At 43.4% G+C, this 26,779-nt stretch overlaps 2 protein-coding genes across 6 annotated transcripts in view; both read left to right on the plus strand.

The window, feature by feature from the left end:
- The first annotated feature begins 2,156 nt into the window (after window positions 1-2,156).
- On the plus strand, window positions 2,157-22,376 carry DYNLT2B (dynein light chain Tctex-type 2B). Of its 2 annotated transcripts, XM_079764453.1 has the most exons (6): window positions 2,157-2,340; window positions 5,536-5,669; window positions 8,999-9,068; window positions 18,389-18,452; window positions 21,084-21,152; window positions 22,069-22,376. In XM_079764453.1, the coding sequence occupies exons 1-5, from the start codon at window positions 2,210-2,212 to the stop codon at window positions 21,129-21,131; spliced, it is 447 nt and encodes a 148-aa protein (XP_079620579.1). In that variant the 5' UTR covers window positions 2,157-2,209; the 3' UTR covers window positions 21,132-21,152; window positions 22,069-22,376. The 2 variants fall into 2 exon arrangements, with proteins under 2 accessions (XP_079620579.1, XP_079620578.1); XM_079764452.1 differs by lacking the exon at window positions 22,069-22,376 and having other exon boundaries at window positions 21,084-21,223.
- Window positions 22,377-24,040: 1,664 nt separating this feature from the next.
- PCYT1A (phosphate cytidylyltransferase 1A, choline) overlaps window positions 24,041-26,779 on the plus strand; it is a 59,084-nt gene continuing 56,345 nt past the window's right edge. The window contains exon 1 of one of the 4 annotated variants that reach the window (XM_079764304.1): window positions 24,041-24,171. The gene's annotated coding sequence lies outside the window, so the exon portion shown is untranslated. Of the gene's footprint in view, window positions 24,172-24,543; window positions 24,973-26,779 lie in introns of those variants that run through there. The other 3 variants (XM_079764306.1, XM_079764305.1, XM_079764307.1) reach the window with 3 other exon arrangements.

The raw sequence follows: 26,779 nt of genomic DNA on the forward strand, positions 1-26,779 counted from the left end.
TTTTATAGAAACTAACCCCTTTGCGTCTGGGTCTCGGCTGAGACCGAGAAAGGCATCAGCGAAGAGAGCAGGGAAAGAGAGGTTTTTATTAATTTTTGCAGGCTGTAAGCTGCTCTGCTCACGTAAGGGTCCGGTCCGTCCTTGGTTCCTCCCATGCCAGGTGCCTTCTGGTTATCTGAGCTATGCTGTGCTCAAGGCTGCAAGCTTTCTGCAAGATATCTGCTAAGCACAATAAGTTTTTCTCTGCCCCAGTTTATTCTCTTTAACTCTTTCTCTTTAACCCTTTTATATAGCAAGTTTTATAACTTATTGATCCAATCAGTAGGTTAAATGTTACCAAGGGAAGCCTGGATGAATACTAGGGGGATTTCTTTTCTTCGTTTTTGAAGCTGGCAGAGGCCAGGATACTGCAGCTTTGTAGAACAGGACCAGAGACTGAGACTGGTGCTTATTAGCAGGAAATGCATCCCAAGTGTGCTCCTTCTGACTGTTGGGCTGGAGCAGGGGTGTGGGCGAGGCAGAGGAAACTGCAGGTTGGCAGTTACGGATTAGAGCAGGGCACGGAAAACTGCTTCTTAAAGGGCCAGATAATATTTTAGACTCTGAGAGCCGTAAGGCCTCTTGCAACTGCTCAATTCTGCCAAATAGAGCAAAGGCAGCATGAGCAAGGTTATCTATATATATAAAAGGCCAAGCGACCCTCTGACCGGCCAGTAGCTATGACACACTCTGACCACCAGGGGGCAGACGCTCAGTGCAGGAGCTGCTGAGCTGCGGTCACTTGGCAGCAGCGGTTCTCTGGTGACTCACCCCAAACCAGAGAGGAGGGAGCCCAATTCCTAGTGATTCCTCTTGCACTCCGGGACCCCTTGGGGGATGTCGGAGAGCCAGTTTCGCCCTGACCCCGCAGGCCAGGCCGAGGGACCCCATCTGCTGGAGGGACCCCACTCACTCCGCAGATGCCCTTCGAGTGGTGGTGCCAGCCCACATGTGGCCGGCTGGTGGGAGCGCGGGAGGTTGGCTCCAGGGCTTGTCCAACCCCAGTCCCACCCTGCTGGCCACCACCTGGGACCACCTGCATTAGTCCCTGCACCGGAGGGAGTAATTAATTTCCTTTCAATGTGCACGAATGTGCACTGGGACACTAGTGTTACAATAAAATTTTATTTCTAGATACTGAAATTTTGTCATAAGTTATTATTCTTTTGGTTTAAAAAAATCATTAAAAAAATATAAAAGCTGTTCACACATTCAAAACAGGTTGAGGTCTGGATTTGACCCGCAGGTCATGATTTGAAGGCTTTAGAGTCAGTGGGTCTAATGCTCACTAGCTGTGTATCTTTGGACCTCTATGGGTCTCAGGTTTCATGTCAATTTATTTAAAAAATATTTTTATTGATTTCAGAGAAGAAGGGAGAGGGAGAGAGAGATCGAAACATCACTGATGAGAATCATTGATCGGCTGCCTCCTGCACGGTCCCCAGGGACCGAGGCTGCAACCCCGGGATGTGCCTGAAAGGTTCAGAGTGGGCTGGGGTTGTGCACCTATGACATGAGGCCATAATGTATCAAAAGATACTTTATTCCTGACCACCTGGGTGCAGGTGGGCTGAGACCGAGAAAGGCATCAGCGAAGAGAGCAGGGAAAGAGGTTTTTATTAATTTTTGCAGGCTGTAAGCTGCTCTGCTGACCTAAGGGTCCGGTCCGTCCTTGGTTCCTCCCATGCCAGGTGTCTTCTGGTTATCTGAGCTATGCTGTGCTCAAGGCTGCAAGCTTTCTGCAAGATATCTGCTCAGCACAACAAGTTTGTCTCTGCCCCAGTTTATCCGCTTTAACCCTTTCAGTGCCCTGACTGGGAGCTCAACGGTGACCTCCTGGTTCTTAGGTCGAGGCTCAACCACTGAGCCACGCGGGCAGGGCACGTGTCCATTTCTTAAGCTTGTGAAGCGGTTACTAAGAGCTAAATGCGTAACAAAATATTTTGTAAACCAAGGCAGAACTACATCCATTTGGGCGGAAATTACAGCCCCGCGTTCTGGGCCCCGTCTGCCCAGCAGCTCGGAGGGCGAGCCGCTCAGCCGAGTGCGCGCGCGGCCTCCGCACGTCACCGCCGAGGGCGGCCCTGTTGCCCGGGCGACCGTTTCGCGGCTCGGTGCCGGAAGCAGCAGTTCCTCATCGCGACACCCACCGGGCCCAGGAGTCCGGGCCATGGCTTCGGTGGGGGCTGCGTCCGTCTCCGCGGGTGCGTCCGTGTCCGGGACGGAGGGGGCGCTGGACGCGGAGAAGACCTCTGGGAAGTCCGAGAACACCTACATTCTGCGGCCCGTGTTCCAGCAAAGGCGGGTACCGGACGGGCTGCGGCGGGGCGACCTGCGGGACTGCTGGGCCGGGCGGCAGAGCTCGCCTGGAAACCTGGGAGTCGGGAAGGACCCCGGGGGAGGGAGGCGGGGGAGCCGCGGGCTGGGGCTGAAGAGGGAGGAGTTGGGGGGGTGCTGTTCTTGGCTTCAGCTGCAGGGGGCAGCAGAGGATCCGACCTGCAGTTGCAGTGTTAGCGCTCTGCAGCGCTTAAGGTTGCACAGTGGGGATGGTTGGCTCTAGAATCTAGCAGACCCAGGGCGTGAACACAGGAAAAGGAGATGGATGAAAAAGAGGGGAGCAGGAAACAAGCGGCTTGCGCCGAATGTCATTCAGCCGAATTTTGAAGTGTACTGTGTGCATACATGTGCCAGAATAGCTTACTTTTCTGCAGGGCAGGGGACCTGAATGTGTGTGGAGGCCCAAGGCATACAGTCTGGTGCAGAGGACAGTCTGCTGTCTGCTACACCTGTAGGATACATCACTACCTTTATTTTCACAGGGTGAAAAAAAAAATTATGCCGAAACCGGTTTGGCTCAGTGGATAGAGCGTCGGCCTGCGGACTGAAAGGTCCCAGGTTCGATTCCGGTCAAGTGCATGTACCTTGGTTGCGGGCACATCCCCAGTAGGGGTTGTTCAAGAGGCAGCTGATCGATGTTTCTCTATCATCGATGTTTCTAACTCTCTATCCCTCTCTCTTCCTCTCTGTAAAAAATCAATAAAATATATTAAAATAAATAAATAAATAAAAATAAAATAAAATGTAAATGTGCTAACAACTTAAAAAAAAATTAAAGTAAAAGATTTCCCAAGCTCTTTCTCTGTTGCTTAAAATCAGATTGCTGAATCAAATGCTTGGCAAATATTGGAAGCCAGGAACTTCGGTTATAATGTGATAAACACTGGTGGGTAGAATGGATATAAAAAAAAGATATGTTCAGTTATTTTTGTAAAGTATTCTAAATGCATAGAATGACATTCACCAGTGTTTCTGCTGTAAAACAGTGCAGAACATGATTCACAAAAAAATATATCTAAGAATAATCCTATGAAATTATTTGACTTGTTTGAAGAAAACTTTCAACATTTACTGAGAATGTAAAAGGCTTAAGAGAAGAGCCAGATATAGTACGTTTGTTAATAGGGAGACCACATTTTGAACAGATCAAATCCTGTAAATTTGTCAGGGATTCCAAAGTTCATCTGTGAGAATAAGCAGGCAGAAGACCAAGAAAATACTGTTAAAATGTAATAAGGGGCCACTAGTACTACCAAATATTAAACCACATTATAAACTCAAAACTTAAAACATTTTGGTAACTTGGCACATGATAGACAAATCAGCTATATACTATCTAGCCCAGAAAAGGAACTTAGTGTTATAATATACTAGAGGCCCGGTACAGTGCACCAGTGGGGTCCCTTTGCCTGGCCTGTGGGGATTGGGCGGAAACCGGCTCTCCGACATCCCCCGAGGGGTCCCAGATTGCACGTCCTGGATTGCGAGAGGGCGCAGGCCAGGCCGAGGGACACTACCCGTGCATGATGGGGTGGGGGAGGGACTGAGGGAGGGCTCCAGGGCATACCCAGCCTGTCTCGCCCAGTCCCAATTGGCCAGACCCCACCAGCAAGTTAAACTACTGGTTGTAGCGTCTGCCCCCTGGTGGTCAGTGTGCATCATAGCGGCTGGTTGAACAGTTGAATGGACGGTTGGACACTTAGCATATTAGGCTTTTATTATATGGGATGGTAAATACAACTAAAATGCTAATGGCATTGTTAGGGTGGTGGAATTAGGGAAGATTTTTTTCCCTCTGTCTTTCTTCAATAATCCATTTCTTCAAAAAAATTATTGTCTACTGTATGCTGGGTGCTGCTCTAAGAAATGAGGACATAACAGTGAACAAAACAAATAACAATCCCTACCCTCATGGAACTTATAGTCTATCTAGGTAAAAGGACAACAAACAAGATAAATAAATGAACCATATAGTGTATCAGATAGTAATAAGTACCAGGAAGGGAGATATAAAGTGATATAGTAAGAGGGTGGTTTGAAGTTTTAGAGAGGGTGACTAGGAAAAATGACTTTTAAAAAAATATATTTTTTTATTGATTTCAAGAGGAAGGGAGAGGAAGAGAGAGATAGAAACATCAATGATGAGAGAGAATCCTTGATCAGCTGCTTCCTACACGCCCCACACTGGGGATCAAGCTCACAACCCAAGCATGTCCCCGGACCAGGAATTGAAACTTGACCTCCTGGTTCAGAGGTCAACACTCAACCACTGAGCCATGCCAGCTGGGTGGAAAAGTGACTTTTGAATAAAGACTTGAAAGAAGTGAGGGAGTTAGCTATGCATAAAAGGAGGAATTGAAGTTCAGGCAGAAGTTAACAATTAGTACAGTAGCTCTGAAGTTTGCATGCCCGGTGTGGTTACAGAAGATTGTGAAGGCCAGTGGGGCCTGAGTGGAGAGAACTAGGAGGAAAGTAGTAGGAAACAAGGTCAGAGAGTTTGGTAGGGTAGATCATATGGGACCTTGCGAATCACAGTTAGGATATCGCTTTTACTCTGATGTAGGAACTATGTGGGGTGTTTAGCATAGAGGAGTGTCATGATTTGTCACATAGTTTAACAGGCTCAGTCCAGTTGCTGTGTTGAGAACAGGATTTGGGGACAAAGGCAGACACAGAGAGACTTGTTAGGAGGTCATTGTAGTCCAGGCAAGAAGTAATGGTAGCTTGGAGCAAGGTGGTGGCCGTCAGTTGGTGAGAATGAATTTTAGATTATTTTGAAGGTAGAACTGATAAGATTTGCTTATTAATGGGATATGGGCTGTGAGAGAGAAAGGCAACAAGACTGACACCGAATTTTGTGACTTCAGCAACTGGAAGAATGGAGGTGACGGCAGGAGGACCTAGTCAGAAGCTCAGTGTTGGATGTTTAAATTTTAGTTGCCTACTACACATCCAGATGGAATATGTGTTGGAATATGTGACCTGGAGTTCAGGGTAGAGATACGACTTATTTTCTTTATTTGTTTTTATTACTTTTATAATAAACAATATGAAAAAGGATGAAATGGTTCCAATGACAAAGAGCTAGAGGAAGTTGAGCTGTGAAGGTAAGTAGGGGTTTTGGAGTTACCAATTAGATGTTTGAACTGTCTCATTCAGGTTCAGACCCTCTGTGGTTAAAGACTGCATCCATGCTGTGCTCAAGGAGGAGCTGGCAACCGCTGAGTACTCTCCAGAAGAAACACCTCCGCTCACAAAGCGTCTATCAGAAACGATTAAAGATAAATTAAAAGGTAAGAATGGTCATCATTAGAAATGACATGTTCCCTTGAAACATTCCATTTGATCCATTTGTCTCCTTCCCCATCTTTAAACAAGGGACATAAGCTGTGGATTCTATTAAAGACACATTTTTCTTTAATGTCTAGTCTTCTCAGTTATATGGTAACTTTTACTCATGTAGTTTTTGCAGATGATGGGAAAGAGTAAAGATGTGAAATGAGACATTGTATGGAATTACTATCCAGGAAATCCAAATATGCAGAAAATATAGAGTCCTTTCCCTATACTAGTAATTCTTGGTTGTTTTTCCCACCAAGATATCGATTCCTCAGCCTGCCATTCATTACCCTACTCAACCCTCTACTGCTGTCAAACTCTACATGTGCAGAGCAAATCTTTTGCTTTACCTAACCGTTTTTTTTTTATCTGTTTCTCTCTTATTAATAACGAAATTTGTGCATGGGGGTGTGTGTACCTCAGCCCAGCCTGCACCCATCTCCAGTCTGGGGCCCCAGTAGGATCGGGCCTAAACGGACAGTCAGACATCCCTCTCACAATCAAGGACTCACAATCCCCAACTGCCCTCCCTTGCAGGCCTGGTCCCTCCCAACTGCTCGCCTGCCTGCCTTCCTGATTGCCCCTAACCGCTTCTGCCTGCCAGCCTGATCACCCCCTAACCACTCCCCTGCCAGCCTGATTGATGCCTAACTGCTCCCCTGCCAGCCTGTTTGCCCCTAACTACCCTCCCCTGCAGGCCTGGTCACCCCTAACTGCCCTCCCCTGCAGGCCTGGTCACCCCTAACTGCCCTCCCCTGCAGGCTTGATCGCCCCTATCTGCCCTCCCTTGCAGGCCTGGTCCCTCCCAACTGCCCTCCTCTGCTGGCCTGATCTCCCACAACTGCCCTCCCTTGCAGGCCTGGTCCCTCCCAACTGCCCTCCCCTGCTGGCCATCTTGTGGTGGCCATCTTGTGTCCACATGGGGGCAGCCATCTCTTGTGTTGGAGTGATGGTCAATTTGCATATTACTCTTTTATTAGATAGGATGTTATACCATCTGACCCTGGCAAGTGTGGGTCAGTGGTTGAGAGTTGACCTATGAACTAGGAGGTCATAGTTTAATTCTGGGTCAGGGCACATGCCCAGGTTGTGGGCCCAATCCCCAGTGTGGGGTGTGCAGGAGGCAGCTGATCAATGATTTTCTCTCATTGTTGATGTTTCTATCTCTCTCTCTCCCTTTCCCTTCTTCTCTGAAACCAGTAAAAATATATTTTAAAAAAATAAAAAATTTTTTTATGCCATCTGAAAAGCCCTCTCTAGCTATCCTTTTTAAAAAATGTCACTTTTTGGAAAGAAGAAATATCTTTGTAATAATAATACATTTTCATTATAATTAACCTGGACAATACAGTAGTCTGCCCTTATTTGCGGGGATATGTTCTAAGATCCCCTGTGGATGCTTGAAATCAATGATAGTACCGAACCTATATATACTATGTTTTTTCCTGTACATACATACTTGTGATAAAGTTTAATTTATAAATTAGGCACTATAAGATTAACAAAAATAACATAATAAAATAGAATGGTTATATTAGTTAAAAAGGGAAAACTTTGTTCTGTATATTTTGTTACCTTTTACAGAATAATAAAAGAAGGACATGAAAAGAAATAGAATGTTTATAACAATATATTGTAATTAAAGTTATGTGAATGTGGTATCTTTCTCTCAAAAAATCTTACTGTGTTGCACTCAACTTTTCATTTAAAGGAAGCACTTAACGGCTTCTCTTTGGCATATCCGAATTGCCAGCATCACTACTCTTGTGCTTTGGGGCCATTATTTAAGTAAAATAAGTTACTTGAACACAAGCACTGCAATACCTATACAGTGGATCTGATAACTGAGACAGCTACTAAGTAACTAAAGGGTGGGTATTGAATACAGTATACAGACAAAGGAATGATTCAAGGCCTGGGTGGGACAAAATGGGTCAGTGTGCGATTTCATCATGCTATTCAAATGGGTCCACAATTTCAAACTTATGAGTTGTGTATTTCTGGAATTTTCCATTTGATATTTTCTACTGCGATTGACAGGGAAATTGAAACTGCGGGAAGCAAAACTGCAGATAAGCGGGGACTACTGTACAGACAATTTTTTTTAAAGTATATAAATTTTAATTACCTAAAGGTAAATACTATTTAATATTTTGGTGTCTTAATTTTTTAGAAATGAAAAAATATAGAAAAGTATAGAGAAAAATATTCTATGTATTTTCATCACCCACATTAATTGTTAGTATATTAGCATTTTCTTTAAATTTTAATGAAAATTCACTGTTAAAATTATTGTTAAAAATACATGCTCCTTTGCCTGGTTGGAGAGAAAGAAACATCGGTGGGTTACCTCCTGTATACTCCCCGACCTGGGATTGAACCTGCAACTTTTTTGGTACATGGGACCATGCTCCAACCAACTGAGCTACCTCACCAGGGCCTATGTGCAGTGTTTTGAAAAAAATAACTTGGGCTCTGTCTTCTGAGATTTTGTTAAGTATCCTTAATTAGGGTTCATGTCCCACATGGAAGGGTACCTGTTGTGTCCAGATTGCTACCCCAATCCTATATAATAAAAGGCTAATATGCAAATTGACTGAACGGCAGAATGACCGGTCGCTATGATGCGTACTGACCACCAGGGGGCAGATGCTCAACGCAGGAGCTTCCCCTGGTGATCAGTGCACTCCCACAGTGGGAGCGCCACTCAGCCAGAAGCCGGGCTCACAGCAGCAGTGGTGGCCAGAGCCTCTCCCGCCTCTGCAGCAGCGCTAAGGATGTCTGACTGATGGCTTAGGCCCGCTCCCCAGTTGGACATCCCCCGAGGGCTCCCAGATTGCGAGAGGGTGCAGGCCAGGCTGAGGGGACACCCCCTCCCCCCCCCCCCCCCGAGTGCACGAATTTCATGCACTGGGCCTCTAGTTTACTATATAATCCTGAAGCTTTTATTTTCATTAAAGAGAGTTACATTTTTGTTGTTACTGTTTCCACTATTCCCTGGTCAGAAAGCAGGGAAGATAAACATATCCATTCAGTTTTCTTCTCTCCAGATTTGTTGTTAGTGAGAATTTTCAGGAGTTTGCTTGTATAAGGTTACATACATACTAAACTTATAGTTAGGATTTGTCCTCGGGTCTCTCTGACTCCCAAGCTTATCGTCATACTCAATAAGTGCTTGTAGACTGAATGCCTATGTTCTTTTCCAGGCAAATATGCCTTCATTAAGTAATTTTACCATATATTTGCTTACAGATAACATCCTTTTTTTTTCTTTTCTTTCTAGCAATGGGATTTGACCGATATAAAATGGTGGTGCAAGTAGTTATTGGAGAACAAAGAGGTGAAGGAGTATTGTGAGTAATTGGTTTTTTCTTCTTTTTAAAAAAACATTTTTATTTATTTCAGAGAGGAAGAGCAAGATAGAAACATCAATGATGAGAGGGAATCATTGATTGGCTGCCTCCTGCACATTGGGCCGAGCCCGCAACCCAGGCATGTGCCCTTGACTGGAATCGAACCTGGAACCCTTCGGTCCACAGGCTGACGCTCTATCCACTGAGCCAAACGAGCTAGGGCATTGTTTTTCCTTCTTGATTTCATTTTTATGTGTTTCTTATGAGGTATTCATCCTCTTCACGATTCAGTATGATTGTGAGAGTAAAGGACAGTATAACAAAATGCAACTGTGAACCCAAGAGATCCTGGTTCTGAACAGTGAGGTTGACAGTTTGGGTGAGCTCCATTGGGTAATTCACTTTTCATAGTATCTGTAGGCTGATAAGTGTTTTAGGGTTTATGTATATACTAGAGGCCCGGTGGGATGCACAGGTGGGGTCTGGCCAGCCCACCCCAATCTGGACCTATCGGAGCCGGCCGGCCGGGGGGAAGGGCTCCGGGAGGTTGGCCCGCTCCCATCGGGCCGGTTGGCTGGCCTCAGTGCGCATCATAGCAACCGCTTGTTTCGATTGTTCTGGTTGCTTAGCTTTTATATAGATGTTCCCAAAGAAAGTATGGGACTATGTATATATGTTTCTTCCCATATTCCTTATTTCTCAATTTTTGGTCCTACCATTATCCAAAATAAATTTCTTTAAAATTGTCTGGGACCTTCTTATTAGCAAATCTAAAAGTTCTTTCTTAGCTCTTGTGTTTGCCTGGGCTTCTGTTTCTTAAAATTCATTCTGGTTTTATTGGCCTTGATGTCACTTGTATAACTTGTTTCTCTCCTTTATTTCTAACTGATTATTCTCTTTTCTTCACTGGGTCCTCTTTATCCTTCTATCCCCAGCTACGAGCTTTCTTCAAGGCTCAGTTCTTATTCTTCTGCTCTTCAATATGCTTTCTCAATGAGCTCATTCATTCTCATGACCTCAAACTGTCATTCCTGTATTGATGATTTCAAAATATGTATTTCTTGTCTTTTCCCATGCACAAGTGTTAAACTCTTGTTTCCATTTGTAAACAGTGCCTAATATAGTATCCTATATAACAAAAGGGTAATATGCAAATTGATCCTAATGGCGGAACGACTGGTCACTATGATGTGCACTGACCACCAGGGGGCAGATGCTAAATGCAGGAGGGAGCTCCACTCAGCCACAAGCTGGACTGATGGCTGCGAGCGCAGCGGTGGTGGCAAGAGCCTCTCCCGCCTCCTCAGCAGCACTAAGGATGTCCAACTGTGGCTTAGGCCCGCTCCCCGTAAGTCGGACATCGCCCGAGGGCTCGCGGGCTGCCAGAGGGATGTCTGACTGCCAGCTTAGGCCTGATCCCCCATGGAGTGGGCCTAAGTGGCAAGTGGACATCCCCTGAGGGGTCCCGGACTGTGAAAGGGTGCAGGCCGGATTGAGGGAAACCCCCCTCCAGTGCAGGAATTTTTGTGCACCAGGCCTCTAGTTTTGTAAGACAATACTAAAATATATGTTGAATGAATTTAAAAATACCTTGTAGATAATATCACTGAGCATATTCACTATAGAATGTTAAATTTGAAAGGCACTACAGATACTTTCTAGTGTCTAGTTCCCCTATTTTATGATGACACTTATGAGATTCAGCATGATTTGCTCAAAATTATAGATATGGCTACTGTCAGAGTCACTAATAGAATTCAGACTTCTGACTCCTAGCACAGTACTCTTCACTACGGTGTTCTCTACCATTTGTTCAAAAGGCTTCAGGAGATTTTCTGACCACAGAGAGGCTCAGAAATACTTTCCTATTCTCTCACCCCAGATTTAACATGTTAACGAGTTCCAAATTTCTTTCCCTTCCTCTCCTTAAATCAGCCTGTCACTTTAACTTCTTTGTCTCTCACAGTATTACCAAGGTCCTACTGACTCAAAGTCTACTTTTATCTTATGTAGCCATTACTCTCTCCCATTGCATGCACTGTAATCTGGATGCCAGAAATACTTAGCAGCAGCCCCTTATCAGCACTCCTGGACTCTGATCTCCCTCCTCCACAATTCATTTTGCATACCAGACCCGTATCCCAGGAGCACACCTTACTTTCTCTCCAAAGACTCTATATAGAGTTTATTTCAAATCTTGTCAGGTATAAATTCCTTTAAATTGACTTGGTTAAATGTGATCAGACCGAACTCTAAAGCATGGCATATAAGGCCTCCCTCCCCTCTCCCCTGGGTTCTAAAAATTTTATTGTCTAAAATTTCAAACATATGCAAGTGTAGGGACTGAGGAACTCCCATGGAACTATTACTTGGCTTGAAAGGTTATCAACACATACCTATGTTGTTTCATTTATATATCCACTGCCCCCTTTAGCTTATTTTGAAGCAAATCCCAGTCGTCATACCATTTCATCTGGAAATACAACAGTATATATGTCTAAACTATAAGGACCCTTTTAATATAATAAAATATCACATCTAAATATTGTTAGTCCTTAATATTATAAAATATTCAATTAGCATTCAGATATCCCCAGTTGTTTCATATAACCGTGTGTGTATGTGTGTTTGTCTGTATTTATATACTAGAGGCCCAGCGCACGAAATTCATGCATGGGTACAGTCCCTTGTCCTGGCAGGCAATCAGGGCTATTTTCCCTGGCTGCTGGCAGCCGGCCCCGCCCCCCTCCATCACCTGCCCCTGGTTCCCCGATCGCCCAAATTGGAGCCTGCTGGCCGGGGGGAGGGACCAAGAGGTTGGCCAGTAGGCTCTGATCTGGCTGGGGGCAGCTCCTGTGTTGAGCGTCTGCCCCTGGTGGTCAGTGCACATCATAGCTACCAGTCGTTCTGCTGTTCAGTTGATTTACATATTACCCTTTTATTATATAGGATTTTATAGTTGGTTCAAAGTAGAATCCAGGCAAAGTCTACACATTATATTTGGTTGATAATCTTTCTCTTAATATATAACTTCTCTCCCTCTTTTTGCTCTTGCTGTCTTTTTTATCTTACCATTTATTTGTTGAAGAAATTGTGTTATTTGTCTTGTGGAGTATCCTATCTATTTTCTGTCATTTTCTGATTGTGGTGCCTGATATTGTTTACTATGTCTTATATCTCCTCTTTTCTTGTAAATAAGTAGTTAGATATAGTCTTAATCAGTTGGAGATTTGAGTTTTGGGCAAGAATATTATAGGTATTTAGTATGCATCCTATTGCATCTCATCAGGAGGCAGAAAATGTCTGGTTGTCTGTTTTTTGTTAAGATTGATCATGGAGTTCAGATGTTGTCAGACAGATCCATTTATTCAACAAATAAATGGTAAGTAAAGTTCCCTATCAGCTTTACCATTAATAGTTTTAGCAGCTATCCTAGATCCATTATTCATCAGAGGTTACAAAATAGTGATCTTCTAATTCTACCATTGTTCTTTATTTATTTGCTGGAATTCTATTAAGAATGACTTTTCTTTCAACTGTTTCATTGCAATGAGGTATAGCTTGTACAGGAAAGGGAGGATAATTTTAATAATATTCAGAATAATGAATTGGTTCCCTAGCATCTTCCAGAGCTTACCAATGAGTTCTCTTTTTTTCTATCTATGAACCCATGGTTTTAAATATATTTTATGTGTTTAAATCCATTGTGATTATTATCCTTATTGATGTCTAAATTGTCCCATCTTTTGCAATTAGTAGTTTCTTCAAGTTAACTCCTGATTCTTTTTATTCCTTTTTAAATAAAACAGAAGGCATCTCTCTCTTCTCACCAGGTAGTAGACCAAGCATGGAGTGGTGCCTCACTGCTGTCAAGGACATAGGCTCTCCTGTCTTGTTGCTATGCTGTATTCTCCTTTACATAGTTGAAGATGGCTCAGTACTACATTTACATTCCTTAAGGAAAGAAATAGAAGGAAATGTACGTGCCCTTCCATTTGCAGCACTTTAAAGATATAATTACGCTGTCTTCCAGTTTCCATTGTTTCTGTTGAGAAGTCAGCTGTAAGTCTTACTGTTCCTTTGGAGGTGATGTCTTTTTTCTTTCTAGCCACATTAGAATGTTTTCCTCATTGCTTTTTTTTTAAATTCTGGTGTATATGATTTTCTTCTTATTCATTCAGCATGGGTTTCTTAGAGCCCATGGAATCTGTGGGCCATTTAATTTTGTTTGTATAAGCTTGGGTAAATTCTTAGTGTGTGGACAGAGCTGACTCCATCTTGAAGTGAATCCACCTGCTTAGTTTCTGAGTGAATGATTCCGGACCTTTGACCTATCTTCCCCTTCTCCTGGGTGGACTCTGGAATGTGTCCAGAGGTTTCCAGCTAGTCACAGAGCTTCCATTACTTTTTCCTCTGCACAAGAAGCTCCAGAAGTTACCTGTCTCTTAGTTCACTCCAGCACCAGGCTCTGCTGGTATCTGGCTTCTTTGTCCCCCCTGGCCACCCATGCAGTCCTTGTGGAACATGTAGGTCCGTCTCTGAGTGGGGATGAAAGATGGTGGTGTTGGAGGGGAAAGAGGGAGATTTGACTCTTTTGCAGCCAGTCAAGACAAGTGTTTCCTGTAAATTCTCTATTAAACCTATTAACCCATAAACTGGACTTTCTGTCTCGTTCTTCGTTCTCTGCCCCTTTGGGGCCGCTTTGCCTATATGGTCTTTTTATGGAACCGTTAGCCGTTACCTTTTTAAAAATAAACTTCTTATTTAGGATTGTTTTAGATTTGTAGAAAAGTTGGAGAAATAGTACAGATACTCTACATCTAGTTTCCTCTATCATTAACATCCTACATTAGTATAGTAGGATGTTAATGATACATTTGTCACAACTAATGAACCAATATTGATGCATTATTATTAACTAGAATTCATAATTCACATTTCTTTAGTTTTTACCTAATGTCCTTTTTCTGTTCTAGAATCTTATCTAGGATATCACATTTCATGTCTCTTTAGGCTCCTCTTGGCTGTGACAGTTACTCAGACTCTCCTTGGTTTTGATGACCTTGACAGTTTTGAGAAGTCCTGGTTAGGTATTATGTAGAAATTCCCTCAATTGGGATTTGTCTGCTCATGATTAGTCTAGGCCAGTGGTTGGCAAACTCATTAGTCAACAGAACCAAATATCAATAGTAAAATGATTGAAATTTCTTTTGAGAGCCAAAATTTTTAAACTTAAACTTCTTCTGACGCCACTTCTTCAAAATAGTCTCGCCCAGGCCGTGGTATTTTGTGGAAGAGCCACACTCAAGGGGCCAAAGAGCCGCATGTGGCTCGCGAGCCGCAGTTTGCCGACCACGGGTCTAGGCTAATAGGTTCTTGGGAGGAAGATCAGAGGTAAAGTGCTTTTCTTATAACATATCATATCAGGGTACATATTATCAACATGACATATTACCATTAATATGCTCCCGTGCCTCAGGTAATGTTTGTTAGGTTTTCCCCTGTAAAATTACTCTTTCTTCCCCTTTCATACTATACAAAATCACTATGTGAAGCCCACACTTATGGAGCAGGGAGTTATGCTCTACCTCCTTGAGGGCAGAATAGTTACATAAATTATTTGGAAATTTCAGCACAGATTTGTCTCTCTTTTTTTTTATTTCTTTACTTCTTTATTTCTTTAAATACATACTTATTTCAGTATGTACTCATGGATTTTTATACTGTGGATTATAATTCAGCATTACTTAATTTTGTTATTGAAAGTGTTCCAGCTTTGACCATTTGAGCTCTTTCAGTTGACTCCTGTGTCCCTTTGGCATACTCTACTGTTGTGATTTTTTTTGAGCACTTCCTTACTTACTTGCACTATATGATACTCCATATTTATTCATTCCCTTCCCAGCCTAGAATCAGCCACTTCTCCAAGGAGCCCTGGTCCATTTTATTGGAGAATGGCATTAGAAACTAAGATCTGGGTGCCAGGTGTGGCCATTATCTTTTAAACTAGTGCTTCTGTTCTATTTGCTCTCTGCTTGCCCCCCCCCCCCCGTTTTTAAATTGTTTTTATTGATTTCAGAGAGAAGAAGGGAAATGGAGAGAAGGATAGAAACATCAATGATGAGAGAGAATCATTGATTGGCTACCTCCGACATACCCCCTACTGGGGATCCAGCCTGCAACCTGGGCATGTGCCCTAACTAGGAATTGAACTGGCGACCTCTTGGTTCACAGGTTTACACTCAACCACTGAGCAACACCAGCTGGGCTCTGCTCTCCTTTTCAGACTCCAATTACATGTATTTAGATTTTTTTACTATATTCCACATCTCTTGTGCTCTTGACTAAATTTTTGTTTTTTCTCTCTGTGCTTCAGTTTAGATATTTTTCTTTCTTTTTAAAAAAATAATTTAAAAAAAATAAATTTCAGAGAGGGAGAGGGAGATAGAAACATCAATGATGAGAGAGAATCATTGATCGGCTGCCTCCTGCACCCCCCACTCCCACCCCTCGGGGATCAAGCCTGCAACCCCGGGCATGTGCCCTTGACTGGAATCAAAACCGGGACCCTTTGTTCCACAGGCTGACACTCTATCTACTGAACCAAACCAGCCAGGGCTGGATATTTTTCTTCCTTTCTTTTTTTTTAAAAAAATATTTTATTGATTTTTTACAGAGAGGAAGGGAGAGGGATTGAGAGTTAGAAACATCAATGAGAGAGAAACATCAATCAGCTGCCTCCTGCACACCCCTACTGGGAATGTGCCTGCAACCAAGGTACATGCCCTTGACCGGAATCGAACCTGGGACCCTTCAGTCCAAAGGCCAATGCTCTATCCACTGAGCCAAACCGGTTAGGGCAGGGCTGGATATTTTTCTATTGACCTGTCTTTCAGTTGACTAATCTTCTTTTCTGTTGTGTCTAATCTGCTGTTAAAGCCACCTACTGAATTCTTAATGTCAGTTATTATATTTTTCAGCCCAAGAATTTCCATTTAAATATTTTATACATTCCCATTTTTTGGTGAAATTCTTTATCTTTAATCTATGTTCTCTATCCTTCTTCTCTCCTCCCTTTTTACATTTTGGTCATAGCAGTTATGTTAGTCATTTTCTGCTAACTCTAATACCTGGATCAGGTGTGAATCTGTTTCCATTGATAATTTTTTTTCTTGATAATCCTTCATATGGCTCTATCTCTTGGCATGCCTAGTTTGAATCCTGAAAATTGTGTTAAAAAACAGCTTGTAGAATCTCCAGATAATACTGTTTTCTTTCAGAGAGTGTTTACATTTCCTTTGCGATTCAGGTAGAGTATGGCCGGCTTACCTTAATCCAATCAGGTACTGAGCTGAGTTGAGGTTTTGTTGCAATTTTGATAAAGCTCTCTCTATCTTCAGTTCCTCCTCCTCCTCTCCTCCCCGCCCCCGCCTCCATCCCCGTCCTCCTCCACTTTTTTTTTTTTTTTTTACTTCCCTGCCTCTGGCCAGACCCCACAATTTCATTTTGCACTGGGTCCTGCAAACTGTGTAACTGGCCTCATCATTGACATTCATTATGATAGTCAAGCAACCTCAACAGGACAAGGGTGTCATGGCTATTACATCTTCTGCTATTATTGCTATCCTGCTATTATTACCACTGTCTTCTCTGTGACTTGCACTGGAGTAAGCCCTTAGCAATGTCATCCTATTCAGTCCTTGCAACCATTATTCAAGGTAGGGCTTGTCCATTGGATGGTTCCCTGACTTCTTCGGGTTTGTTTTCTCATCTGTGAAACTGGTACAATAATGCCCCTTCCCAAGGATATTGTGAGAATTAAGCATCCTTCTTTCTTGAGTGTAGCTCTCCAGGTTTCTCAACCAAGAGCCTGAAGCATTCATTTGAACCCACTCCAGCAAGTACTGACTTTTAGTCCTTGTTTTCTCAGCACAAAACTACTCTTCATTTTAGAGCCTTTTTCCTTGATGCATTAGTTTCCTATTGCTGCTGTAACAAATTGCAAACCTGGTGTCTTAAAACAGCACATAAATATTATTTTACAGTTCTGGAGATCATAAATCAATGTGGGTTTCGCTGAGCTACAATCAAAGGGTTGGCATGGCTGTATTCATTCCCTCTGGAGGCTCTAGCAGAGAGTCCATTCCCTTGCCTATTCCAGCTTATAGAGGCTACCTGCATTCCTTAACTCATAAACCTTTCCTCCCTCTGCAAAACCAGCATCTTCAAATATCTCTCTGGCTCTGACCCACCTGCCTCCCTCTTTCTCTTATAAGGACCCTGTGATTACATTGAGCCCACCTGGGTAATCCATGCTACTCTCCCCATACAAGATCCTTAGCTTAATCATATACATGTAAACCCTTTTTGCCATGTACTATAACATATCCCTAGGTTCTAGGAGTTAGGTCATAGACATATTTTGGTGAGAGGATATTATTGTTCCCAGCACTCTTAGTTTTTTAGGTCCTACTTACACAATTTCAGAATTTAGCACATGTGAGGGGGAACCTACCATGTAATGTTAAAGCTGAGTTCTCTCTCCTTTTTTACAGGGATCTTGGTCCTTCACGTCTCCAATTTTATCTCTCTGGCCCTGTAATTTTATCTCTCTAGTCCAGCTGGTTTATTTTTCCCTCAGTAATTGGTCCGTACCTGAACAAAACCCATATTCTCAGCCTCTAGCTGTGTGCCCAGAGTTAGCAAACACCCCAGGGAGAACTCCAGTGCAGAATATCAGTTTACCTTTTAGCGGTTCACCTCTGTGGAATTTTGGCTCCCCCAGTCCTGTTTGCTTCAGCAACTCTGATTCATTTTATCCAGTTTTTCTAATTGATCTGGGAGGGAGTACTGAGTTGCTACAAACTGTTACATCATATTATTTCTAAATCCTTTTGACACAACTTTACGAGTATATAAATATATACAGCATTCTTTTTTCTATAGTTCAGGGTTTTGGTATGACCCAGATATTTCAGATTTTTGTTGTTGTTAATCCTCATCCGAGGATATTTTCTCCATTGGTTTTTAGAGAGAGTGGAAGGGAAGGGGAGAGACAGAGAGAGACACTGATGTAAGAGAGACACATCGATTGGTTGATTGGTCACCTCCAACTGCAAGCAACCTTACCTATGAGTCCAGGCCTTTTAGTTTACCTGGTATACTCCACTGTACAAATAGGCTTTTCTGTGTGCCAGCCTATAAAAAGGTTTGGAAGTACTGATCTAAAAGAATGTATCAAGGAAAGCTTTTGCTGCTGGCAGATACATGTTTCAGGTCCTGTTATATTGTTGGTAATTCTCCAATCTTTGACTTTTTAGCATGGCTGCCCGCTGTTTCTGGGATGCTGACACTGACAACTACACTCATGATGTGTTTATGAATGTAAGTCTGTTTGGGAACCTTTTCTTTCTTTCAAAGGACATGGGGGCATTCCAGAGGAAATTACTTAACATTTATTGAGATGTGAGCACACTTTAGTTTTAGACATTTGTCTCAGACTCCTGGATGAGATGTCTTTACTGTTCTTTTTTTGTGTTACTAAACATAAAGCAGAAACCTAGTGTGCTATTTATAGGCAAGGAGACTTATATGTGTACAGATGACATAACTCTTCACAAGTTTGAATTTGCATATTGTTTAGTGCTAATAGCCAAATAGCACTTTGCTAAACTGCAAAGAAATTTGGATGTCAGGGATTCCATGAGCTAAGGTGATTTTTCTTTCACTAATCAAAACAATTACTTTATCTTAAAGCTATTTCTCAAAACTAGGCAAAAATAAAGAGGAATTTTTCAAAAGAGTTTTCATTTAAACATTGGGAAGTTATTGGCATGAATGTTTTATAAATTTTAATATGTTTTATACTTGGCTTTCTCTGTCCAAATGCTCCCAGGTTGTGAAACAGTAGAGTCAGAATTAAGTATAGTAGTGTAGAACAGAAACTGGGTTGAGTGAATTAGGAGAGAGGTTCCATTTCCAGCTCTGTAACTTTCTAATTGAATGACTTTAGGTAAGTCATTGGACTTTTATCTGATTGTATCAGTAACATTTGGAAACTATTCTAGATTTTCCCAAGGACTGGCTGTGGCTTGCCTAAGAATTATTTGAGGAACTTGTTTAACATACGATGCTGGGGTCCTTCTCAAGTAGTTTCTAATCACATAAGCTTGGGGTTGGATCAGTGAATATGAATTTTTAAAAAGTTCCCCACATTGCCCTGGCCAGGTAGCTCAGTTGGTTCGATCTCCGGTTGAGGCGCATTGATGAGGCAATGAATCAATGTTTCTCTCTTACATTGATGTGTCTCTCCCTCTCTCGTTTCCTCTCTCTCTCTCTCTCTCAACTTAATAAGCATGGCCTCAGGTGAGGATTAAAAAAATCTTTAAAATCAATAAAGTTCCTCACATGGTTATGCTTATTGCCAGATTTGGAAGCTGCTTGTGTAGTAGTAGATCTTAAGGTAACTTTTAGCTCTAAAACTCTATGATCCTACCGAAGTTTCATATTATGCTCAACTACCATAGGGATCAAGGGCTGAACAATGGGCAGTATTATGTAAATCTTCAATTATCAGCTCTCTGGGGGAAGATTTCAAGTTAAGGTGATGGTTTTTCCTGCTTTTTGGAGTTAAACATTTATATTTCCCCAAGTCGCTATACAATGTAATTCATTCATTCAAAAGATTATTCTGAGCTTCTATTATGTGCCAATCTCTGTACTGGAGGTGCTAGGAATAAAAGGGTGAATAAGACAGGCATGGTTATTGCCTATAGAGAGCTCATAAACAGTGGGGGCCAGACAATATTCAAATTAACAAATATGTAGTATAAAACTTTAGTTATCAATATTCCCAGGATCAGATTTTAGAACACAGGGTTGGAGGGTGTGGTGTCTAAAAATCATTTTTGAGAGCCTGGTTTAGGTTGCTGAGTTAGTGTACTGTGTGTACCTTTAGTCCAGTTGGTTGAGTTGAGTGTTTAGGTGTCATTTTCAGAGCTTAAAGTACTTTACTGTTTGGGAGAAGATCCCTGGAAGCACCAGTAGAGGATGAGGAAGTGAGAGGAGAGAAAAGCATATGCTTCTGAGCGGGTAATTGCCCCGCCGAGTGGATAGCCCAGCTCAGTCCTGCTGGAGAACTCTGGTGACACTGTAGAGCAGTGCCAATCAAACTGGGAGCCACAGACCAGGGCCATGAGCCCTGTGGTACATACAGGTCCTCGACGAGATAAGTATATAAATTGAGTGTAAGGGTTTAGAAACTCTTATAAGAATTTGACAAAGTAAATTTATGTTCATTATATCTAATAATAAAACTTTTAGGCTGTATTTGTATATTTCTTTTTTTCATTTTGTTTTCCTAGTTATTAATTTTTATTATATTTCACAAAAGTATCAGTGCATAAGGGATTGAAAATTAGAACAAAAACAAAAACAAGTCCCTCACCTCAGCTAGCACTCAACTCACAGTCATCCTACTCAGGGAGCCAGGGAACTTGGCTAACCAAAGAATTTTGCTTTTGGTTAATAATCAGGTACTTGAGCAGATTTTTTTCTCATCACTGCCAGGCTGGAGGTGAGGTTGGTAGGTCAGGAGTTGCTGAGGCAGGTGGAATTCCTGTAAGAAATACCTAAAAAGTGTCTTAAAAAGTTTAACTAGGATCTGGAAAGCATTTTAGGATTCTGAGCAAAAAGATGGAAAAATGAATTTTCTAAATTAAGAACAAACACCCAGAGGCCATTTACCTTTATCCAGAATTTTACACGGAGCTGTTATTTTTATTATGTGTGATACTATAATATAGTACTTTGAGATGGGTAATATATTTACTCCAAGAAATTAAAATAGTTTCATATATTATTTCTTTGATAAGTCAGAAAAAAAGGGAATACTTATTTTATGAATATTACATAAAGTTCGTTCATTTTTATTTTATCTCTACATTCAGAAAATCTAACTTTGTACTCATCCTAACATTCTGAATTTGTGTGTTTTCTGTTTTGTGTGTTTTGTAGGACAGTTTATTCTGTGTTGTAGCAGCATTTGGCTGTTTCTACTATTGAAAATTTGAAAGCTGGGAAAAGGTATGACTATGAAGAAATATGAACTTTTTAATATTAAATATCTTGACAAAATAAAGATAACTTGGCAGTTTGGCAACTGAGTCTGTTGAGTTTTAGTACTTACAGTTAATGTTTGATTTTGTTGTGTTCTAACTACATTTGTAAAGTAGAGAAAAATCCATAATTAAATTGTTTTACATAACTATTAATATTTGGTATATTTTCTACTAGTGTTTTTTTTATTCGGTGTTTATTAAAAAAAATCATAGTTTTGTAACCGGATTTTTCACTTCTTATAATGTCACACGTAATTTTTGTCATTTTATTTGCATTATGATTTTCATAAGCATAATTTAATAGTTGCATTTATTCCATTAGGTTATACCATTGGTTATTTTTGCCATGTCCTTACTGAAGGACTGATTATTTCTACTTTTTTACTATTATAAATAACACTGAGGTGAATTTATTTATACATAAATTTTTTTCCCTACATTTTGAATTTTTTTTAAAATCTCTCACTCATTGTTTTTGCTCAGCTCTTTCCACCCTACAGCTTACACAGCTTATTAGCTTAAACATGCATTTGTTTTCTCCAGGGTTTTTCCAGTGTCATAGACTTTCTGACAGGGTCTGAGAGTTTCCAAGCTGTGTATGAAATTAGCCCTCCCTTAAGACTCTCCAAAATTATGTTGGTTACTATTCCAATTTCCATTATCTTTGTAGTGATCTTCTCCTTAGAGTCCCTAGTGTCGTCTCCAGCTAGCTGTCCTTATTTGGACCACTGTAGTCTCTGAGTTGACGAGAAAATTCTGAGATTATTCTAAATTAAATTATAGCAGCCAGAGAGTGAGAGAGACAGAACAGTTAGCCTGTTAATAGCTGTGGACCAGCTAACAAAAGACTGCTCATATTCATATGTCCATTGGAACTTCAGATTAATTTCCAGGTGATTACTTCTGCAATTATTCAAAAGAATGAACCTTCCAACTCCAGGAGCCTCCACTTCTTGTTTGTGCATGAACTTCCTGGACTGTTGCCCACCAGTCCAAAGGAGCGGACACCTCTTTGTGGGCTCTGCGCCTATTCCAGAGCTGGCGCTACTTCACCTTTTCCCACCCCCTTTGCCCATAGCTAATGCAAAGTCTTTCAGACAGCTTACATCTTTCTCCCACGCCTCCACCCCCTAGCTGGTGAATAAAAAACAACTGCAACCTGGCCCATGTGGCTCAGTGGTTGAGCGTCGACCCATGAACCAGGAGGTCATAGTTCGATTCCCAGTCAGGGCACATGCCCGGGTTTCGGCCTTGATCCCCAGTAGGGGGGGTGGGGGTGGTGCAGGAGGCAGCTGATCAATGTTTCTCTCTCATCATTGATGTTTCTATCTCTCTCTCTCCCTCTCTCTGGAATCAATAAAAAAAATAATTTTAAAAACAAAAAACAAAAATGATTGCAAACTCCAGGATGACAGAAATGTATGCTGCTGGTAGTTTGGATTTCAAGCCCCAAGACTGGTCTTTTTGGCTAAATAAAACCTTTTTCAAAAAACAAGAACAACAATTCATTTAAGTCTTTGTTTAACAGAGCCTTGTTCAAATAACTGTTTGAAACTCAAAAGAGAAAGGGTCGCAATTTAAATCCCTTTTCTCCCGGAGGCTTCTCAGCAGATGCGTAAGTTCACCCACCTCTTTCTTCTTAGCCACTTTTAAGCATGTAGACAAAAATAAAAAAGAATAAACTGTAATAAAAAGTTGTTTTATATATTTCCCCGGTAACATTGGGTATCTACTTGCCTTACCTACATCTATAGAATCTAAAGGGACCCATTCAAAGGTTTATTCTAGCGAAGAACACCCTGCAATGTGATTTTCTACCAGTGGACTCCCTCAAATCTGCTTATTGACCAAACCAGTCAATCCAAACCAGTAGAGAATTTTTATGAGTTTATTTGAGCTAAACCTACAGCATATGTTGGGAAGCAAGATCTCAAATGCTATTCACAGTAACAGTTTGCAGCTTTTATGCCTTTGAGATTATGGAGGGAACAGAAGGAAGATCACAGGAAGGTGGGAGAAAGCAAGCTGGGGGTCCAATTACAGGATAAACTAACTCTTGGGGGTGGTCACGTTTTAGTAGGGGTCTGAGGTGTGTCAGCCTTAGATGCACAGAAACAAAGGACAGGACTTGCGACGGTAAAAATAAGCCTTTTACTAAAAATGTTCTGTGCCTGGGGATGACTGCCCACCATGACCTACTCAGGAATTTATGACCAGATCCCTCTGTGAGGTTACTGTCCATGAAACCCCCCTTTCTTCCACACGCTCCCCAACTAGCCCTCAGTGGATTCCTACGGGTCTTTTTTTGGTAGAAATAACAGGATTCAGTGTATTCACTATGTGAGGTGCTCACTGCTCAGGGGAGAGGGTTTGGAGCCAGCCACAGGTTTTTACGGGACTCGGCGGGCGGACCTCGGTTCTCTGCAGCAGCCGGTAGGGAACAGGAGGCGGTGGTGGAGCCGGGCGGACCGGGCGGGTCTTCGGCGGAAGGCGCCGCGGCCATCTGCACGGTGAACGCCCTGGTGCGAGTGTGCGGCACCCCGCGCCCGGCGCCGCGGACAGAGGGAAGGATCGGGACGGTCCGCCGGAGGGAGCCCGGGCTGCGGGGTGGCGCTGCTCCACACGGACTGCCGGGAGCCGCGTGACGCTCCCCGGGCATCTCAGGACGGGAGGCCACCGCCTACCGCCGTCCCGCGCCGACCCTGACCCTCCGCCAGCTCACCGTCCGTCTGGCGTTTCCCGTCGGTCACTCCGTCCGGGGGCCTCCTTGGAGGCGGAACTAGTGCGTCAGGGGTCGGGTTTTTTCAGGGAAAAGCGGTGTTCGGATTGACAAGTGGGCGGGCGGTGGGCGGGATTTCCGGCCGGCTGTTCCGTCAGGTGCCTTTCCCGGGCGTCTCCCCACCACCTCCTCAACTTCCCTCGTCCGTGAAGCTGCGCCCGGGAGGAATCCGACGGGACGGGGGCCGAGGGGCCGTGAGCTGCAGGTGGGCGCCCGGTGTGTGCAGACCGTGCGGCTCTGTGTGAGGGCAGAGCCTGTCGGGCTGGGGCCGCGGGAGCGGAGAGGAGGGGGCAGTGACAGCGAGGGAGCGGGCGGCCGGGGCTGGAGGCTGCTGTGACCCGGGGCCGTGACAGCGAGGGCGCCGCGGCCGGGAGGGGGCCGCCCGCGAGGGGGCTGCGACCCAGGAGCAGTGAATGCACAGGGACCCCGACCTCCGCGCGCACGACGCAGAGGTTGCGAGGGGACCGTGACCCCAGGGCGCGGCGGGGGCTGCGACCAGGGGCCGGTCATCCCGAGGAGACCGGTCGATGGATGGGGACGGGGACGATACTTTGAAGGGAGCACGAAGCAGCGGCCGTGGAGAGAGGCCGACGGAGGGGCAGGAACTTTGAGGGGCCGACTTGGAGAAGAGAGGGGCCCCTGACGAGATGGTAACCCCGCAGGGCTGTGTGTGGGCGCGGGTGTGACTGCGTGGCCGTGACTGGGCAGAGCAGGTCTTGGGTGGAAAGGACACCGGTCAGGGACTTACCCTGCCGCCCCGAGTTGAACTCTACGGGCCAGCTCGTGGCCGGGAACGCACTCCGCTCCTGAGCCGGCTCAGGGAACAGGGAGGAGCAGCCGGCTTCCCCCTCCGTGCACGGGAAGTTCGGACTAGAGGAATGTTCCCGAGACGAGGGGTTCCAGCCTGTTATGGAGTTGAGAAATCCATTTAGTGGATGGCACCTGCATTAAAAAAAAAAAAAAGAATAGAATAGAATAGAAATGTTCACTGTGCTCACAAAGAAGGGTAAGTATTGCATGCAACTTGTTTCAGTTATGTGTCTATGAGGTGGCGATGGAAAATGGATTTCGTAGACCGTAAGGCATGTGAAAGAAAACGTAGTAACAAAGCCTGGAAACATTGGACCCCATTATTTCTGGGTTTCCTTTCAGGTCTGAGAGGCCATCATTCTAGGGTGGTTTGTAAGGACAGAGACGCGGCTGGGAAGAGGGGCTCTGTTCCCGAGGCGCAGGCTCCCTAAGCTGGACAGACTTCCCTGGAGAAGGCTTCCCAGACCGAACTGAGGTGACTAGTGACGACTGAGGACTGAAACGGAGGGTCTCCGTGGTGAGAACCGGAACTCACATAGTGAAGTAGGGACCGTGACAGTGACAGTGACAGGGGCAGTGAAGATAGGGGGGTTTATCACTGGGAAAACGGCTAGCAGTGGACATTGAGGAAGGGAGAGCTTGGGGACAGGCGGGGACAAGGCTTAGAAGGGAATCGCAGATAGAGACAGATGGCATTCTGCCAGTAATAAAATGGGAGCAGGGACATACAACCTTCAGGGCCCTCTTCAGTCTTGATCGTTAGTGATTCTGCAAGTGCAGACAATTGCTAGTAAAAAGATATTAGTTGAGAATGGGATTTGGTGCAGTAATCAGTGGCCAACAGATGGTGACCGTCAAGGAGAAGCAAGGATGAGTCTTGGAAGGTCAACAGTGGTGACCAAGGCCACAGGGGTGAGGCATTAATGTCTTTAGCATTTCAGCTCAGTGATTTGGACACTGGAGGCCAAGACTGGCAACGATGCTATGCAGGGGGTTATTCAAACGATGTTTTAGCTGTGGTTTTTTTTTCCTACTGATCCCCTTTCATGAGGGCTGTTAGAGATGCAGATGAGATGAACTAAAGTGAGTTACACCACCTCCTTTTCTACAGTCCTTTGTAGAAGGTGCTATTGATGTGCCACCCAATTTTAAAAAATCTAATATAAGAAGCGTGAGCTAATTTTAGCACCTCCTATACACACACATATGCACTTGGTGATAGGGGAGCGAGCTCAGAAAGGTTCTTGAATGGGAATGAGTTGGGAATGGTGAGGGATAGCCTTCGTTTAACTTTGAAAAAAGTGGAAAGTTAAACATTTTTCTAGAACCGTGGTTGGCAAACTGCGGCTCGCGAGCCACATGTGGCTCTTTGGCCCCTTGAGTGTGGCTCTTCCACAAAATAACCATGGCCTGGGCGAGTCTATTTTGAAGAAGTGGCGTTAGAAGAAGTTTAAGTTTAAAAAAATTTGGCTCTCAAAAGAAATTTCAGTCGTTGTACTGTTGATATTTGGCTCTGTTGATTAATGAGTTTGCCGACCACTGTTCTAGAATATTAGATGTTTACTTGGCTTACATTCTACATAACTAAAAGGAACTACTGAAGAATTTCTTTCTAGAACAGAATATATGCTTCAAGGGAACTGACCATTTAGGCTTGGAAAATGCAACACTGCCTCTGGGGTCTTTGTGCTTCCTGAATGTAATTATTCTTTTTGACATACCCTGCTTTGCAAATTCCCTTTGAAAACCAGTATAACGGCCTGCTTGATAAAGGTTTAACGTTATTCCTTCTTCAGCTTATGGTTTCTCCTTCCATAAATAGGTGAGGTTTCATTTTTCTTGGAGAGCTCCTATTTGGAGATTTGATCTCTTGAGGAGAATGATCTTAGATAGAGCCTTGGATTCAGAAGTCTCCAGTTACTCTCTCTGTTGACATTGCCTCACTCTGTGACTGTGGGAAGAATTATTGCTTTCTCTTGTTTTATATTTCCTAACTGTGGCAG

This window comes from Cnephaeus nilssonii (assembly GCF_951640355.1).
Source record: "Cnephaeus nilssonii genome assembly, chromosome: 3".
NCBI classification, from domain to species: domain Eukaryota; kingdom Metazoa; phylum Chordata; class Mammalia; order Chiroptera; family Vespertilionidae; genus Cnephaeus; species Cnephaeus nilssonii.